This window comes from Terrapene carolina, unplaced genomic scaffold (genome assembly GCF_002925995.2).
Source record: "Terrapene carolina triunguis isolate 2854851 unplaced genomic scaffold, T_m_triunguis-2.0 Scaffold212, whole genome shotgun sequence".
NCBI classification, from domain to species: domain Eukaryota; kingdom Metazoa; phylum Chordata; order Testudines; family Emydidae; genus Terrapene; species Terrapene triunguis.
Window position 1 is genome coordinate 3,728,651 of NW_020664563.1, and position 15,120 is coordinate 3,743,770.

The 15,120-nt window shown below is 53.1% G+C and overlaps 1 protein-coding gene across 1 annotated transcript in view; it reads left to right on the plus strand.

The window, feature by feature from the left end:
• The first annotated feature begins 2,372 nt into the window (after positions 1-2,372).
• Positions 2,373-15,120, plus strand: part of LOC113404997 (myomegalin-like) — a 101,731-nt gene continuing 88,983 nt past the window's right edge. Inside the window, exon 1 of the mRNA XM_029912448.1 lies at positions 2,373-2,618. Coding sequence (XP_029768308.1) covers positions 2,593-2,618 — 26 coding nt within the window. The 5' untranslated portion in view covers positions 2,373-2,592. The remainder of the gene's footprint in view (positions 2,619-15,120) is intronic.

A 15,120-nucleotide genomic window follows, 5' to 3' on the forward strand; every position in this document is an offset into this window, starting at 1 on the left:
GCAGCAGCTGGGCTGCCTCCCTCAAGTCCTGCCCCTCCTGTTGATTTTCCCTGATTCCCTGAGCTACAGCCCCTTGGCTGCCCAGCTGCCTGCTGTGACCCATGTCTGGAGCTGCCCCTCGGAGCCTGGGCCCCGCCCTTGGCCTGTCACAGAATGGCACGGTTCCCTGGTAGCCCCTCCCTGGGTTCCCTGCAGCAGTGACTCATCCACCCCTCCCACTGCTTCCATTGCCAGACTGCCCTGCATTCCCACCTCCTTCCTGGACCCATGTCTGCCCCTCACAGCTGCTGGCTGGGCTCCCCCAGCCCGCCACTCAGCCTCCCTTCAGCAGCGTTGTTACGCCTCCCTCCTTTTTGCCGCCCCAAGCAGCGAAGCGAAAAAGAAAAAAAAAAAAGCTAAAGCCGATTGGTGGCACTTCGGCGGGAGCTCAACCATGCCGCTTCATTCTTCGGCGGCAATTCAGCGGCGGGTCCTTTGCTCCCTCTCTTCCTCTTCAGTGGCATTTTGGCGGCAGCTCTCAGAGGAAGAGAGGGACTGAGGGACCCGCTGCCGAATTGTGGCCAAAGACCCGGACGTGCCGCCCCTTTCCATTGGCCGCCCCAAGCACCTGCTTCCTTCGCTGGTGCCTGGAGCCGGCCCTGTCTCTGGCCATGATGCTCCAGGTGAATGCAACTCTCCTGGGCCAGGTGCCTGCTCCCCAGGCCTCTATTTGGGCTCAGTCAGCCCCGTGGCTTCCTATGCTTAGGTGACCCAAGTCCAGGCCCTCGGGGTTTGCACCCAGTGACAGGCTGGTGGGATCACTAGTGCAGGGGCACAGCGCTGTGTGGCCTGTCCCTGCCCCCTGGAGACAGCTCAGTGCTCTTGGGGCTGGAGGCCAGGAACTTGGGGGGGCTCCTCTGCCCTCTGATAGTGACCTAGGACAAGTCACTTCCCCCAGACCTTTTAAATGTGGGGGCTAAGCCTAGGTCCTTTGCCCTTCATTTAGGCACCAGAACAGAAGCAGCCTGATCTCCGAGGTGCTGGGACCCACAGCTCCCGTCTGAGCCAGAGGAACTGCAGCTGCCTGCATCTCTGCCTACGGGCCCCTGATGCTGAGGTGCCGAACTCTGGAAACCCGAGTGTGCAGGCCTAGGCCTGCATCTCTCCCGTGTGTACCGCTTGTGGAGTTGGACTTGGTAGCCCTGGGATGGGAACGTGCAGCTGCCACAGCCTGCTAATCAGTCCGGCTGACTTGGAGTGCGAGGTGCATTCGTTCAGGGGTGATGGCATCAGACAGACGCCTCTGTTGTTTGCAGCCAGCGATGCACCAGCAGGGAGGCTGGTGGTGCAGAGAAAGCGGCTGAGTAACAAAGCTGACGTCTGGCTGTCTTGCTCTCTGCGTCTCCACTGTTTGGAGTGCGTTTGCACTGTCCCTCCTCTGTGGGCGGCAGGATTTGTGGCCGTTCTTTGGATAATTCCAGACTCTGCTGCAGGCCCAGTTTCTGTCCAGACCACAGGCTGAGACCAGACCAAGAATAGCCTGCCCGGAGTGCTGGAATGTGCAGCATGGGGGGAGGGGGGGAAGAGGGAGGGCAGCCCCCTTCGAGACACCGTGCTGCTGAGACGTGACCTCCCACTGGAGACTGTTTCCATAGAGCTGTGACACAGGTGTAATAATCAGCTGGGCTTCTCCGGGTAATGCTGTCCATTTACCCCCGGAACCTAGTGTGCGCATGTCACGGGTGCACGGCATCTTCAGACAGGATCCTGCACAGCCAGGGCCGGCTCCAGGCACCAGCTTAACAAGCAGGTGCTTGGGGCAGCCAAGGGAGAGGGGCAGCACCTGCGGCAATTCGGGGGCAGCAGGTCCCTCACTCTCTCTAGGAGCGAAGGACCTGCCGCTGAACTGCCACCGCCGATCACGGCTTGCTTTTTTTTTTTTTCTTGGGGCGGCAGAAATGCTGGAGCCGGCCCAGTGCACAGCAAGGGGGGAACAAAGGCTGGGAGGGTGGCAGATCAAGCAGGGACCCAATGGGGGACCCAGGATTCTCCTTTCTGGGCATCTGATGTGTGTGGGCAGGGGGCTTAGAAAGCAGGCTGGCTCTGTCGCTCGTCAGCATGGCAGCATTCGCAGCTCTGCACTTGTGGGGCTGGAGGCTGTGCTTTCCACCCCAGGAGCTTGCATAATGGGTCCTGCTCCCCTTCAATGGAATCCTTGTTGCTCTGCGCTGGTTGGGGGGCGGCTGTGTACAGCACACAGCATGCTAGTGTGGTTGTTTGATGACTGTCCCGGGCTCCACCTCCGGCAGGGCTGACAGCTCAGCTTGTGCTGAGAAACCCGTGCCAGCCAGTCATCTGGGAGTCTGTGTGAGTCCTCTGTGTTTAGCTGCTCTCCCGGCCTGCCTGCTCCAAGGTGAGCTGCGTTGGGACAGCCTGTGCTCTGTGATTCGGATAGAGACTCTCTGCGCCAAACAAGGCAGGAAGGAGACTGACTCCTCTGCAGGGAGACGCTGTGCTTTTAGCTAGAAACACCTGGGCCCTTCTCCTTCTCTCTACGCAGCTTCTGAGCGTCAGTGAGGTGCTGTCCCCAGGAGCAAGCAGAGGGGCTGCAAGATGGAAGGGGCTACAACAAGGAAAAGGTAAGTGCTGGGCCTGGTTTCTCCTTCTCGCCTCCTAAGCTGACTTAGCACAGACGGGTTGTAAACGTGACTTTCCTGTGCAAACCCCATGCAGGCTGCCTCCCAGAGTGGCTCTCGGGACCCTTCCAGTGATTGATCCCTCTCTGCCTCATTCTGCCATCCCGGGCTGTGCTGTCCCCCTGCAGCATGCCGTGTGGGAGGGAGCCCCATTGCTGGCTGCGGGAAGGCTGGGCACACACTCCCCGTGGCAGCTCACATGCACCTTAGCTCCAGTCCATGTGCACTGGACAGAGGGCTAGCACGGCAGGCCAGTTAGAACCATTCGTGTCACCAGCAAAGCTCCTCTCCCCATAACACAGCATTTCACCCCCAGGCCAATCCATAGACAAGTCAGATAAGGTGGTGCTTGGTGTCCTGAAGCCATACTTGAAGCTGTGAGGCTGCCAGATCTCACTGGCTACCTGGGCTGGTCGGGATCAGTAGCTGGAAGGGGGCGCTGCTCAGCTGGTGGATGGATGACCGAAGGAACACCTAGATGCTTTGGGAAGTGATGGGCTGGCCGACATCTGGCAGGTTCCATTTCAGAGCCTTGGTTGCTGTTTCAGTGGCGGGTGTAGCCGTCCTTGTATAAAGTTTGTGGATCAGTTTCTAAGCGCTGGCATACACTTGAGCATTGACTGGAATCGTTATTTCATTGTAAGCCCTGTGTGGGTTTACTCTTATTCCGGCATAGCTATTTTGGGACCTTTCCAAGGCAGACAAGGTGGGCATGGGAAAGTTCCCAGGAAAGCATTAACTCTCTGTTTCAGTGAGAGCCGTAGCATTGCACTGATGTAGTGTCCGAGGTTGGCACTGATCCGTTATGTGCTCCCAGGAGGAGTGGGAGCATGGGAGCAGGCGTGAAGGTGGCTGCGGGGGAGAGGGCTTTTAAGAAGGTGGATTTGCAGGAGTGAAGGCAACGTGAGGAAATGATACCGGACATGTCATGTTTGGGTCTGGTTGTGTCTCAGTTTGAGTGCCATAGACAGTTGCACTGCCAGTAAGCTAAAGATCGTCCATTTAATCCCCTGGTGCAGGGTGTTCTTGGGGAGGGGTGGGTGGCTGTGAAATGGGCTTCCCACCTGGCCTGGTTGGAGCCTCGATTGTAACCTTGAGACCATGCTTGTCCCAGGCCCCTTGTCTGCTAGCCTTTGCATGGGATGGAGAATGGGGGAGGAGTTGGGCTGGAGGCTTGCATTGCTGGGGCACTGGGGATGGAGCGGGAGGAAGCTGTTTTTGTGTGTCTCTCAGCTGCATCCTCTGTGTGTCCAACGCTCTGTATTGCACCTAGAGCGGAAGATGGGTGGAGACACTCCAGCCAAATCAGTTGTGCTGACTAGCCTCTGCCCTCCTGGCTCCCGCGCCATGTGCTGCTCCTGCACTGGGGGAATTCTCCCCTGCCCCGGTCGGGAATCTCTCCCTACCTTGTCTGACCCTGCTCAGAGCAGGTCTCCACCCTCCAGCCTCTGTTGCCTTGTCACCGCTGGAGCTCTCGTGTTGCGACCATTGCAGGGAACTGAGCCCAAGGCAGCAATGGTGGGAAATGTTTGACCAGAAGGCCCGTGTAGCAAAGGCTGTGAGCTGAATGGGATCCTTCCTTCCTTCAGCAGAGTCCCAGGTGAAGTGTAGCTTGGCAGGGCCACACCAGCCCCTCGGGGACATCTGTGCAACCCTGCTGTCTTCGAATGAGGCCATCAGTTCCCTGCGGAGCCCCAGTGCCATCAGTGGGTTTGTCTGACAGAGACGTGGTGAACAGTTTGGCTGGGGCGGTAGGCGAGCTGGAATCCAGCCTGCCCAGGCTATGGATATGTCCACAGACACTGACTTTTGTTTTTGCTGGTGGGTGCTCGCTGCTCTCCACCGCCTCTCCCACAGAGGGTGGGCGTGGCCTCGAGGGGAGAGGCCAAGCAGGGATGGGGTCTCGGGGCAGAGTGGTGGGCGGGGCCTCAGGGGAAAGAGGATGAGTGGGGGCAGGCCCTTGGGGTAGAGCATGGCGGGCGGGGCCCACAAAAGATTAATCCGTCTCTTATTGGGGGTAGCCATGTTAGTCTGGATCTGTAAAAAGCGACAAAGAGTCTTGTGGCACCTTATAGACTAACAGACGTATTGGAGCATAAGCTTTCGTGGGTGAATACCCACTTCGTCAGATGCATGTAATCCGTCTCTGTGGGTGCTGAGCACCCCCTATGTTTTTTCAGTGGGTGCTTGAGCCTCGGAGCACCCATGGAGTTGGCACCTATGGATATACACTGTATCTACCCTTGGAGCTGGGTGGGCGATGCCCAGCGAGGAGACAGAATCACGCTAGTTCCCCCGGAGATCGGGTGCTAAAAATAGACTGTAGCTGTGGAGCACAAGCGGTGGGATGGCAAGTGTGTGCCCATCGGAGACACTAGGTACATCCTCAGGGTGGCTACCCGCTCCCACTGCTTGCGCTGCAGTGGCTGCTCTGTATCTTTAGCACACTAGCTCGATGAGGGCTAGCTGAGTATGGCTCCTTGAGCTGGAAATAGGACCCTGAACTTGCAGTGTTGATGTACCCTGTGTCTTCTCTGCAGCAAAAAACCTAACTCCATGTAAAATCCTAATGGAAATACGGCACTGGTAGTGCTTACTTTGACATAGCTAGTTGAGATAAATGCCACATGGAGGAGTTAGGCTGAGCTCAGCTGGCTACACTGAGATAAGAACTACCGGTGCCTTGTCTCCAGTAGGATTTCACAGCAATTGAGCTCTCCTCAGCTCTACATGTTGCACCTTTTTTTGCAACAAAGACAGACCCTCGGTCTTAGCTGCATTGGCTCTGCAGGGCTAATAGGAATAAAAAGTACCAAAAATTGAATATTGCTATCACAGCGTAACTCTTGTAGTCCCTTTACTTGTGAGCTTCATTTCTTCGTGGTGTTTTAATGACATAGCTTGATGCTTTGGTGAATGCAGGAGTGATCTAGGTCGGAGGCTCCTAACGTTTGGGTTAGCTCCCCAGGACCTTCCCCGAGTGAAGAGGAATATAGCTTTGGAAACATGCAAACGTTAGCATATTGCCTAGTTCCAGTTATCCTCCCTTACAGTGGAAGAGAACTGGTCTCAGCTAAGTATGCTCTCTACGTCTGTATAGGTTCTTGTGTTACAGTTAGGAGAGTGTGATAAAACATTTCAAACCGTGTGGGGGGATGTGGTTTTAATTTCTTGATTTGTCTAATATAGGGTGACCAGATGTCCAGATTTTATAGGAACAGTCCCGATTTTGGGGTCTTCTTCTTATGTAGGCTCCTATTACCCCCTATCCCTGTCCCGAGTTTTCACACTTGCTGTCTGGTCACTGTAGTCTAATAGTTCATTAAGGGTGCAGTTTGTGGTGTATTGAGAATGGGGTTAAAATGACTAGCTATCACTTTAAGAGTAAGGGGTTTCCCACGCCTGCTTGCAGGCTAAGGGGCTCTGTAGAGAAGCATGTGATCTGGGCCTTCAGCAGGCAGTCTGCAAAGAGCAAAGTCAGTGAGTTGTGCCACTCTGCCTTAGGGAGCAGCCTGCTTTGTCTCTCTCTGTTTTTGGTTCTTGCGTGTTAAGTTTCTGGATGCTAAGCAGTGAAGTCATGGAAACCTTCCTGAAAGATAAAAACATAAAATATGCTAACTTCTCTTCGTGTGTGGTGAATGAAAGACAGTTAACCACAATGCAGGGGCCCCACTGCGTCCGCCTTGGCTTGAGTGGAGGTGCATGGATCAGCTGCTTGGACATGAGAGTGAATTTCATCCTAGTTTCATTTTGAATTTCTTCCTTCTGCAGCTGCCAGGCAAAAAGTTTTGCTCTTTTATTCACCTACTAATGTGCTTTCGCTTAGTAAATTGTAATGCTGTTTCTCCTTTTGGGGGCTCATTGCCTATGTACTTGTCTAGTGCCGTGTAAAGTGATGACCATTCCTGTCTCTCTGTTGGGGTGTGTGTGTGAATTTGTAAATAATCGATTACATTGATTTCCTGTGTATACCCCCATTGTGGGATTTATAAGAGTTGTGCACGTGCAGTACCTCTGGCTTGGAGCTTTCTTCCTCAGCTCATGAATTGTACATGAGCTGGGGAAGGTCACACTGCGTGTGTGTGTGTCTGACAGGTGAAGCAGTGCCCTGCGTGAGCTCCTGCCTCATAGCTCCTAACTTCTGCGGGAGAAGAGCTTTCCTGTGACTTCTGGAGGTACACAGGGCAGCTCCTATTGGGCCCCATTGGCCTGCATCTTGTAGAGTCACTTACACCTGTGCAAAGGGAAGTTAAGACACTACCAGGTCAGAGCCATGTCCCTTGTTGGTTTTGCATAGGCATGGATGGTGACCCGATGGGAGAGCCTGTGTAGGGAAGGGTGCTCTGGGGGTGGCTGGGCCAATGAGTCCACATTATGGAATTTCCTTTCTTCTCTCCAAAACCAACCTAGCCTAAGGCCTGGTCTACACTAGGAGTTTATCTCTAATTTAGCAGTGTTAAACTGAATTAACCCTGCACCCGTCCACACAACGAAGCCCTTTACTTCGATATAAAGGGCTCTTAATATCGATATCTGTACTCCTCCCCGATGAGGGGAGTAGTGCTGAAATCGGTATTGCCATTTCGGATGAGGGTTAGTGTGGCCGCAATTCGACGGTATTGGCCTCCGGGAGCTATCCCACAGTGCACCATTGTGGACAGCAATCTGAACTTGGATGCACTGGCCAGGTAGACAGGAAAAGCCCCGCAAACTTTTGAATTACATTTCCTGTTTGCCCAGCGTGCAGAGCACAGGTGACTATGCAGAGCTCATCAGTACAGGTAACCATGCAGTCCGAGAATCGAAAAAGAGCACCAGCATGGACCGTACGGGAGGTACTGGATCTGATCGCTATATGGGGAGAGGATTCAGTGCTAGCAGAACTACGTTCCAAAAGGCGAAATGCCAGAACATTTGAAAAAATCTCCAAGGGCATGATGGAGAGAGGCCACAATAGGGACTCACTACAGTGCCACGTGAAAGTTAAGGAGCTCAGACAAGCCTATCAAAAAACAAAGGAGGCAAACGGTCACTCCGGGTCAGAGCCGCAGACATGCCGCTTCTACGCTGAGCTGCATGCAATTCTAGGGGGGGCCGCCACCACTACCCCACCTCTGACCGTGGATTCCGAGGTGGGGGTAATCTCAGCCATGCCTGAGGATTCTGCAGATGGGGAAGAGGAGGAGGATGACGAGCTTGCGGAGAGCACCCAGCACTCCGTTCTCCCCAACAGCCAGGATCTTTTTCTCAGCCTGACTGAAGCACCTTCCCAACCCCCAGACAATGAGGCCATGGAAGGGACCTCCGGTGAGTGTACCTTTGTAAATATAAAACATGGTGTAAAAGCAAGCGTTTTTTAATGATTAATTTGCCCTGAGGACTTGGGATGCATTTGCGGCCAGTACAGCTACTGCAAAAGTCTTTTAACGTGTCTGGGGATGGAGCGGAAATCCTCCAGGGACATCTCCATGAAGCTCTCCTGGAGGTACTGCAAAAGCCTTTCCACAAGGTTTCTTGGCAGTGCAGCCTTATTCCGTCCTCCATGGTAGGACACTTGACCACGCCATGCTAGTAGCAAGTAATCTGGTATCATTGCATGACAAAGCCTGGCAGCGTATGGTCCCGGTGTCTGCTGGCATTCAAGCAACATCCGTTCTTTATCTCGCTGTGTTATCCTCAGGAGAGTGATATCGTTCATGGTAACCTGGTTGAAATATGGGAATTTAATTAAGGGGACAGAAGTGGCCGTTCCTACTGGGCTGTTTGCCTGTGGCTGAAAAGAAATCCTTCCCTGCAGTTAGTCAAGTGGGGGGGGGGGGAGGGGGAGGGAATCTTCCCTGATACCAGCCACGTGGTGGGGGGGAGGGATAAAGCGATCATCCCAGAGAATTGGATGTGGGGGGGTTAGTTTGGTTTCTGCTGCTGCACGTTAACAGGAAAACCGCAGCACTCAACGGGCTTTGCCTGGTATGTGGGAAAGGAGGGCGCAGAAGCCGAAAGACAATGGCTTACCATGGCCGCATGCAAGCCGAATTCTGTTGCCCGGACCTGCGTCTGTGCTCTCTAACACCAAAGCCGCAGGCACTCAATATTAAAAGATGCAAAATGCGACCTTGTACCGAAATCACGTGCTATGTAATGTGAATAGTGTTGTTCACCGTGAAAGAGTATAAGCATTGTTCTGTAAAATGTATCTTTTTAAATACTTCTCTCCCTTTTTTCCCTCCCTTCTGCAGCTGCAAATTTTTCAAGCCTCCCTCCTCCGTCCCGAAGGCTATCTCAGATAAGGCGTCGAAAAAAGAGGATGCGAGATGAAATGTTCTCGGAAATCATGGAATCCACCCGCAATGAAAGAGCTCATCTGAATGAGTGGAAGGACACGGTATCAAAGTACAGGAAAGATGCCAGTGAACGTGAGGCCATGAGGGACGCTCGAGATGAGAAGTGGCAGGCTGCAATGCTGGGGCTGCTGCGTGATCAAACGGACATGCTCCGGCTGTACGGGGAGACTTGGCAAACCAGTAAAGTGCCTAAAACCACTATGGCTTATTGTTAAAAAGCAACCTAGTCAGCAAGCTGTAAATTGGCCAGTCAGCAAACTCAGCTTGACCAAGGCAGGAGGGGAGGGGGTTTTGGGGTGCCACGGAAGAGGCAGCTTGACCCCGCGTCCTTCCTGATAAGAATTGTGTTGAAGTTGCTGATACATGCATTTTAAAAGAGCAGGAATGTCTATTGGGGTCTCAGAGCTACAGACTCTGGAAAAACCCAAACCTGGTTAATCAATAATCAGAAGGAGTCTCTTGCTTGAAACTGCTTACTGGACAAGTTTTCTTTAAGGGACGTGTCACTGTATTACTAATGTATAAATAAAGGGAAAAAGCTTGAGATAGGACTCCTTTGGAGGTGGGACTCTTTGGGACTGGCCTCTCCCTCTGGATGCATCTTGTGTTCCCCACCGGCAGACGGGCTGCCACTGTGCCACTTGAAATCCACACTCAGCTTTGGTAATTATCAAGGGTTGGGGGTGTTTTACTAATCTTGTTGCGGACGTGTGTAAGTGCTTGAGACTAGTAAAGTTTAGCTTTAAATGAAAGCACTCTTGTGTTGTCCTGTTTGTGCCAGCCATCTATCGGTCGGACGGCCGTGTCTCCCCTGATTTATTTCCTGACACCACCTCGCACAGAGTAAAGTTACCAAGAGCTTTGGGTTGAAAGAACCCCGGGTAACACAGCATCTGGTGGAGCTTCAGGAATGGCAGCAGGACCACAGAGTGCCGCTGCAGCCGCTGTATAACCTCCCTCCCCCCTCACTATGTTCCATAGCCTCCTCACCCAGACGTGTAAGAACGCGGGGGGGGGGAGGGGAGGAGGCTCCGTGCACCCTCCCAATCCACCCCAGTGGACAGCCCAACCAAAAGGCTGTCATTACTTTGAACTTTTTTAGTGGCCTTTTCCTTCCCTCCTATCCTCCTCCCAAACCCCACCCGGGCTACCTTCTCAGTTCTCTCCCTCTTTTTATAATCAATTAATAAAGAATGCATGATTTTTAAACGATAGTGACTTTATTTCCATTGAAAGCAAGCTAGGATCGAAGGGGGAGGGTGGGTTGCTTACAGAGAATGAGTCAATCAAGGGGGTGGGTTTTCATCAAGGAGAAACAAACAGAACATTCACACGGTAGCCTGGCCAGTCATGAAACTGGTTTTCAAAGCTTCTCTGATGCGCAGCGCTTCCTGGTGTGCTCTTCTAATCGCCCTGGTGTCTGGCTGCGCGTAATCAGTGGCCAGGCGATTTGCCTCAGCCTCCCACCCCGCCATAAAGGTCTCCCCCTTACTCTCACAGAGATTGTGGAGCACACAGCAAGCAGCAATAACAATGGGAATATTGGTTTGGCTGAGGTCTGAGTAAGTCAGTAAAGTGCGCCAGCGACCTTTTAAACGTCCAAATGCACATTCTACCACCATCCCCAACGGTTATTTTCTGGTCCGGGAAGTAAGTCCCTTGCTGCAGCCGTTTAAACAGAGTAGTGTTCCTGAATCCGTGACCATCATGAACCCTTCCCGGCCAGCCCACGTTGATGTTGGTGAAACGTCCCTTGTGATCCACCAGTGCTTGCAGCACCATTGAAAAGTACCCCTTGTGGTTTACGTACTGGCTGCCCTGGTGCTCCGGTGCCAAGATAGGGATATGGGTTCCATCTATCGCCCCACCACAGTTAGGGAATCCCATTGCAGCAAAGCCATCCACTATGATCTGCACGTTTCCCAGAGTCACTACCTTTGGTAGCAGCAGCTCAGTGATTGCTTTGGCTACTTGCATCACAACAGTCCCCACAGTAGATTTGCCCACTCCAAATTGATTCCCGACTGACCGGTAGCTATCTGGCGTTGCAAGCTTCCACAGGGCTATCGCCACTCGCTTCTCAACTGTGAGGGCTGCTCTCATCTTGGTATTCTGGCGCTTCAGGGCAGGGGAAAGCAAGTCACAAAGTTCCATGAAAGTGCCCTTACACATGCGAAAGTTTCGCAGCCACTGGGAATCGTTCCACACCTGCAAGACTATGCGGTCCCACCAGTCTGTGCTTGTTTCCTGGGCCCAGAATCGGCATTCCACGGCATGAACCTGCCCCATTAACAGCATGATCTCCAAAGCGCCGGGGCCCGTGGTTTGATAGAATTCCATGTCCATGTCCTCATCACTCTCGTCACCGCGCTGCCGTAGCCTACTCCTCGTTGCCTGGTTTTGCAGGTTCTGGTTCAGCATAAACTGCATGATAACACGCGAGGTGTTTACAATGTTCATGACTGCTGTCTTGAGCTGAGCGGGCTCCATGCTTGCCGCGGTATGGCGTCTGCACTGTTCACCCAGGAAAAAGGCGCGAAACGGTTGTCTGCCGTTGCTTTCCTGGAGGGAGGGGAAGGATGTGCCCAGAACCACCCGCGACAATGTTTTTGGCCCCATCAGGCATTGGGATCTCAACCCAGAATTCCAATGGGTGGAGGAGACTGCGGGAACTATGGGATAGCTACCCACAGTGCAACCCTCCGGAAATCAACACTAGCCCCGGTACATGGACGCACACCGCCGAATTAATGTGCTTAGTGTGGCCGCATACATTCGACTTTATACAATCTGTTGCCAAAAACCTGTTTCTGTAAAATCGGAATAATCCCGTAGTGTAGACATACCCTAAGAGCAACCTAGGTGGTGACGCTGTGTTAGGAGACTGTGAGGGCTGCAAAGTTAAAGCAGTCGAAGGTAGGGACGAGCCAGGAGTGGGGTGTGTCTGTGGCTGTATGCAGGCACGGGCACTCTTTGACATCCTGCCAACTGGGCAATAGCATGAAAGAACTCCTTGTTTCTGAAATGAAACTGGCACTTTATCAAGAGACCTATTTACAGAGGTGCTGCAACTGCAGCTGGCTGGCCAATCATGTGACTGCGGACTGCTTCCTCCTAACCCTTCCCTCCTGCAACTCGGGCTCTGCCCTCCCAGTTCCATGCAGGTTGCTGCTGTCTCTAGTGCTGGGTCTCAGATATTGCTCTGGGTAGCAGTCTGTCTTTCTGCAGTGGAGATGCAGAGTGAGGCTGCATGAAGGGGTGTGCCGTTCTTGCGGGGAGGCCAGTGGCTTGAGATTTATCTGTCCTGCACCCTGCAGTCTCCAGGTGGGAACAGCAGCCCCACTCCCCCAGCATCTACTGACCTCTCTCTCCACTGGGGAGTAGGGCATGGCTGGGGGATCTCCCCAGCTCTTTCCATGGAGGAGGCAGCAGCTCTGTGTGTGTCCCCCCCCCCGTAAATTGGGGATGGGGGATTCCCCTGTGTCCCCAACTGTCCAATCCTCACTGCCCCCAAGTAATCCATCCCCCAAGTGTATTCATTCTTCCCATCCCATAACTCACCACTTATTGGTGGAGTGACTGGCCTGTCCGAGGCAGGAAACCTGAGCGCCGGCAGGAGCTGCTGCCCTTCCAGCCGTAATAGACCCCATCGCCTTCCACTGCCCACTCAGTGACCCCACCCAGCCCCGGGGGCACAGGGCTTGTTAAAGGAATACGCAGACAGGCAGGAAGTTTGTGAATCCCGTGTGTCTCTCTGTCCTGGGACATCAGGTCACTGGTAGCTCCGCCTGGAGTCTGCCATGTTTTGCTTGGAGGATTCCTCCTGCAGAAAGGTTTTTCTGGTGCAGTATTTGGTTCTGTACCAAAGCCGGGCCACAAGCCCAGCCTCACGCTGCCAGGTGCATTGGCTCCGCTCACCGGGACACATAGACCTCCACTGGGCTCTACTGCCTTGGACATACGCATCCCGCTGGGGGGTTGGGCCAGCACCATGCTCTGTGTTAATGCTCGCATAGCATCTGAGTAGGGCCCCCCAAATGAGGAAGGAGCAGAGCTCACCATGCAGGTCTGCCGTGGGGCGTGCTGCCAGAAGGGGTTAATGCAGTGGTGCAGAAAAGGAAGAAGGCTGAGTCCCATGGATAGCAGCAGTTTCTCCTCAGGAGCCCTCTGTGCCCTCCTCCCTCCCCTCCCAAGGGGGGCTTGGATTTCTCTTCTCTTTGCCAGCAGCTCAGACAGACCCACTCAAGTCTGAGTGGAGGGAATCTGAGCTGCTAATGGGTCTAGAGTGACTCTGACCCAAGGGCACCTCCATTTCCATCCCGACCCTGCCATCAACCTGCAATGTCCTTACACTTATCATCTGGCACCAAACAGGGCCCCCCCTGGGATTAGGGACCACACACACAAACACACTTTTCTGTGGCTTGTAATTTGGCCAGGTCTGGACAGACTTTCCTGGAGCAGCAAAAGGCCCGGGTGGCTCTGATCCCAGACCTGTCCTCCTACCCTGCCAGGTTTCTAGCTTCCTGCTCCAAATCCCTGAGCTGCAAGAGGTGTCTGAGGAAAGGTTGCAGATAACCTTTGTAAACACTGACAGTGCTGCTTCCCGCCTACTCCTGTATCTCACTTCTCAAAACCGGCAGAGACACTGCAAAATCAGATGTATCCGCAATAAATGGAAAGCTGCAGCGCAGCCAAAACATGGCACATTTCAGCCCCCAAGGTTATGGTTTAGCAAAGTTATAAGCAACTGAAGATAGATGGTTCTTGCAGTGCACAGGGCTAGGCAGGCTCCGAACTCTGCAGCGTTGGGCGTTCAGCTGGCTCATGGAGGAGGAGTCTCCGTGAATTGCAGCCAGTCTATAATGTGTGACCCAGCCCCATGTGCCAAGGCCCTCATTTTGCAGTGAACTCTGCATGGGCTCAGGGGTCTGCCCGCACAGCACTCAGTGTGGGATCAGGGCCCGAATTTCTTTCTCCTGCATGACAGCCTCAACTGCAGGTCTGTTCAGCTCTTACCTTAACTGTAGTGCCTGTCCCGGTTATCAGGTGGACTGCACCTCTGAGCCCTCCTGGTGTCTCTGAAAGAGCACCCCGCGGGGGCTCTGGCCGTCACCTCTCAGGATGGGGTCAGGCAATCCTGCCATTCTCAGAGCAGGAGCTGGTTCAGCCTGCTGTGAGTACCTCAGCGGGTCTGGTGTATGCCCAGACCCTGCAATTCTGTCCCTCCAGGCAGGGCCGGCTCTAGGTTTTTTGCTGCCCCAAGCAAAAAATTTTTTGGCTCTCCCCCCTCCCTCCAACACAACTGCACCCTCCTGCCGCCCCAGCCCTGGGTCACTGGTAACTCGCTCCCAGGGCGGATCATTCAGCAGGAATTTTGGATGTGCACAGAACACAGACAGGATTGGTTCCCATATGGTTACAGAACTGCAGTAAAGTGGAACAATTTTCAGCTTGTGTGATTGAAGGATATCTGGATGCATATTATAAGACTGTCCTACATAAATGAGGAAAAGTTGAGGTGCCTTTATTATTCTTTTGTTCCATTCTTTGTTTCTATGGGGAATTTGCCAATGCAATATTACTGTCTTCCTTTTAAACAACTAAAACTAAAAAAAAAAAAAAAAAAATGGCTGTTGAAAATAGCAATTCCAGTCCTAATAACCACTGGGAAGCATTTCTTGCTCAATTTATTCTACTTTTTCTACAGCAAGTTACAGTGGATCAGTATATTTGATTTGGGGGAAATGAAGTAACAGCTGCCCAAATTGAGCTTGAGCGCTCCTGAATTTTGAGGGTGTTCAAATCTGGAAGGCAGGTGCTAGATTCCCTTTCTGAATATTAGCTAAATCTGGAAAAGAAAAGTCAATTTCTGCTTCCATGGCTCAGAAGTGTAAATCCTCCTATGTGCCTGGTACTGTATCTAAAGCTGCCCAGGTCCTAGTAGAGCTTCCCCTCCCTTACTTTTCATTTTAAATTCTAGTGGGATCTCCCTTGCTAGGCTTCAGATAGAGAGGTGCACTGTCCATTTAGTCCACCCAATTCGTTCTTTGGGGGAGAGCCCAGGGCTGGGGCGGCAGGAGGTGCGGGGGGGGGGGGGGGGA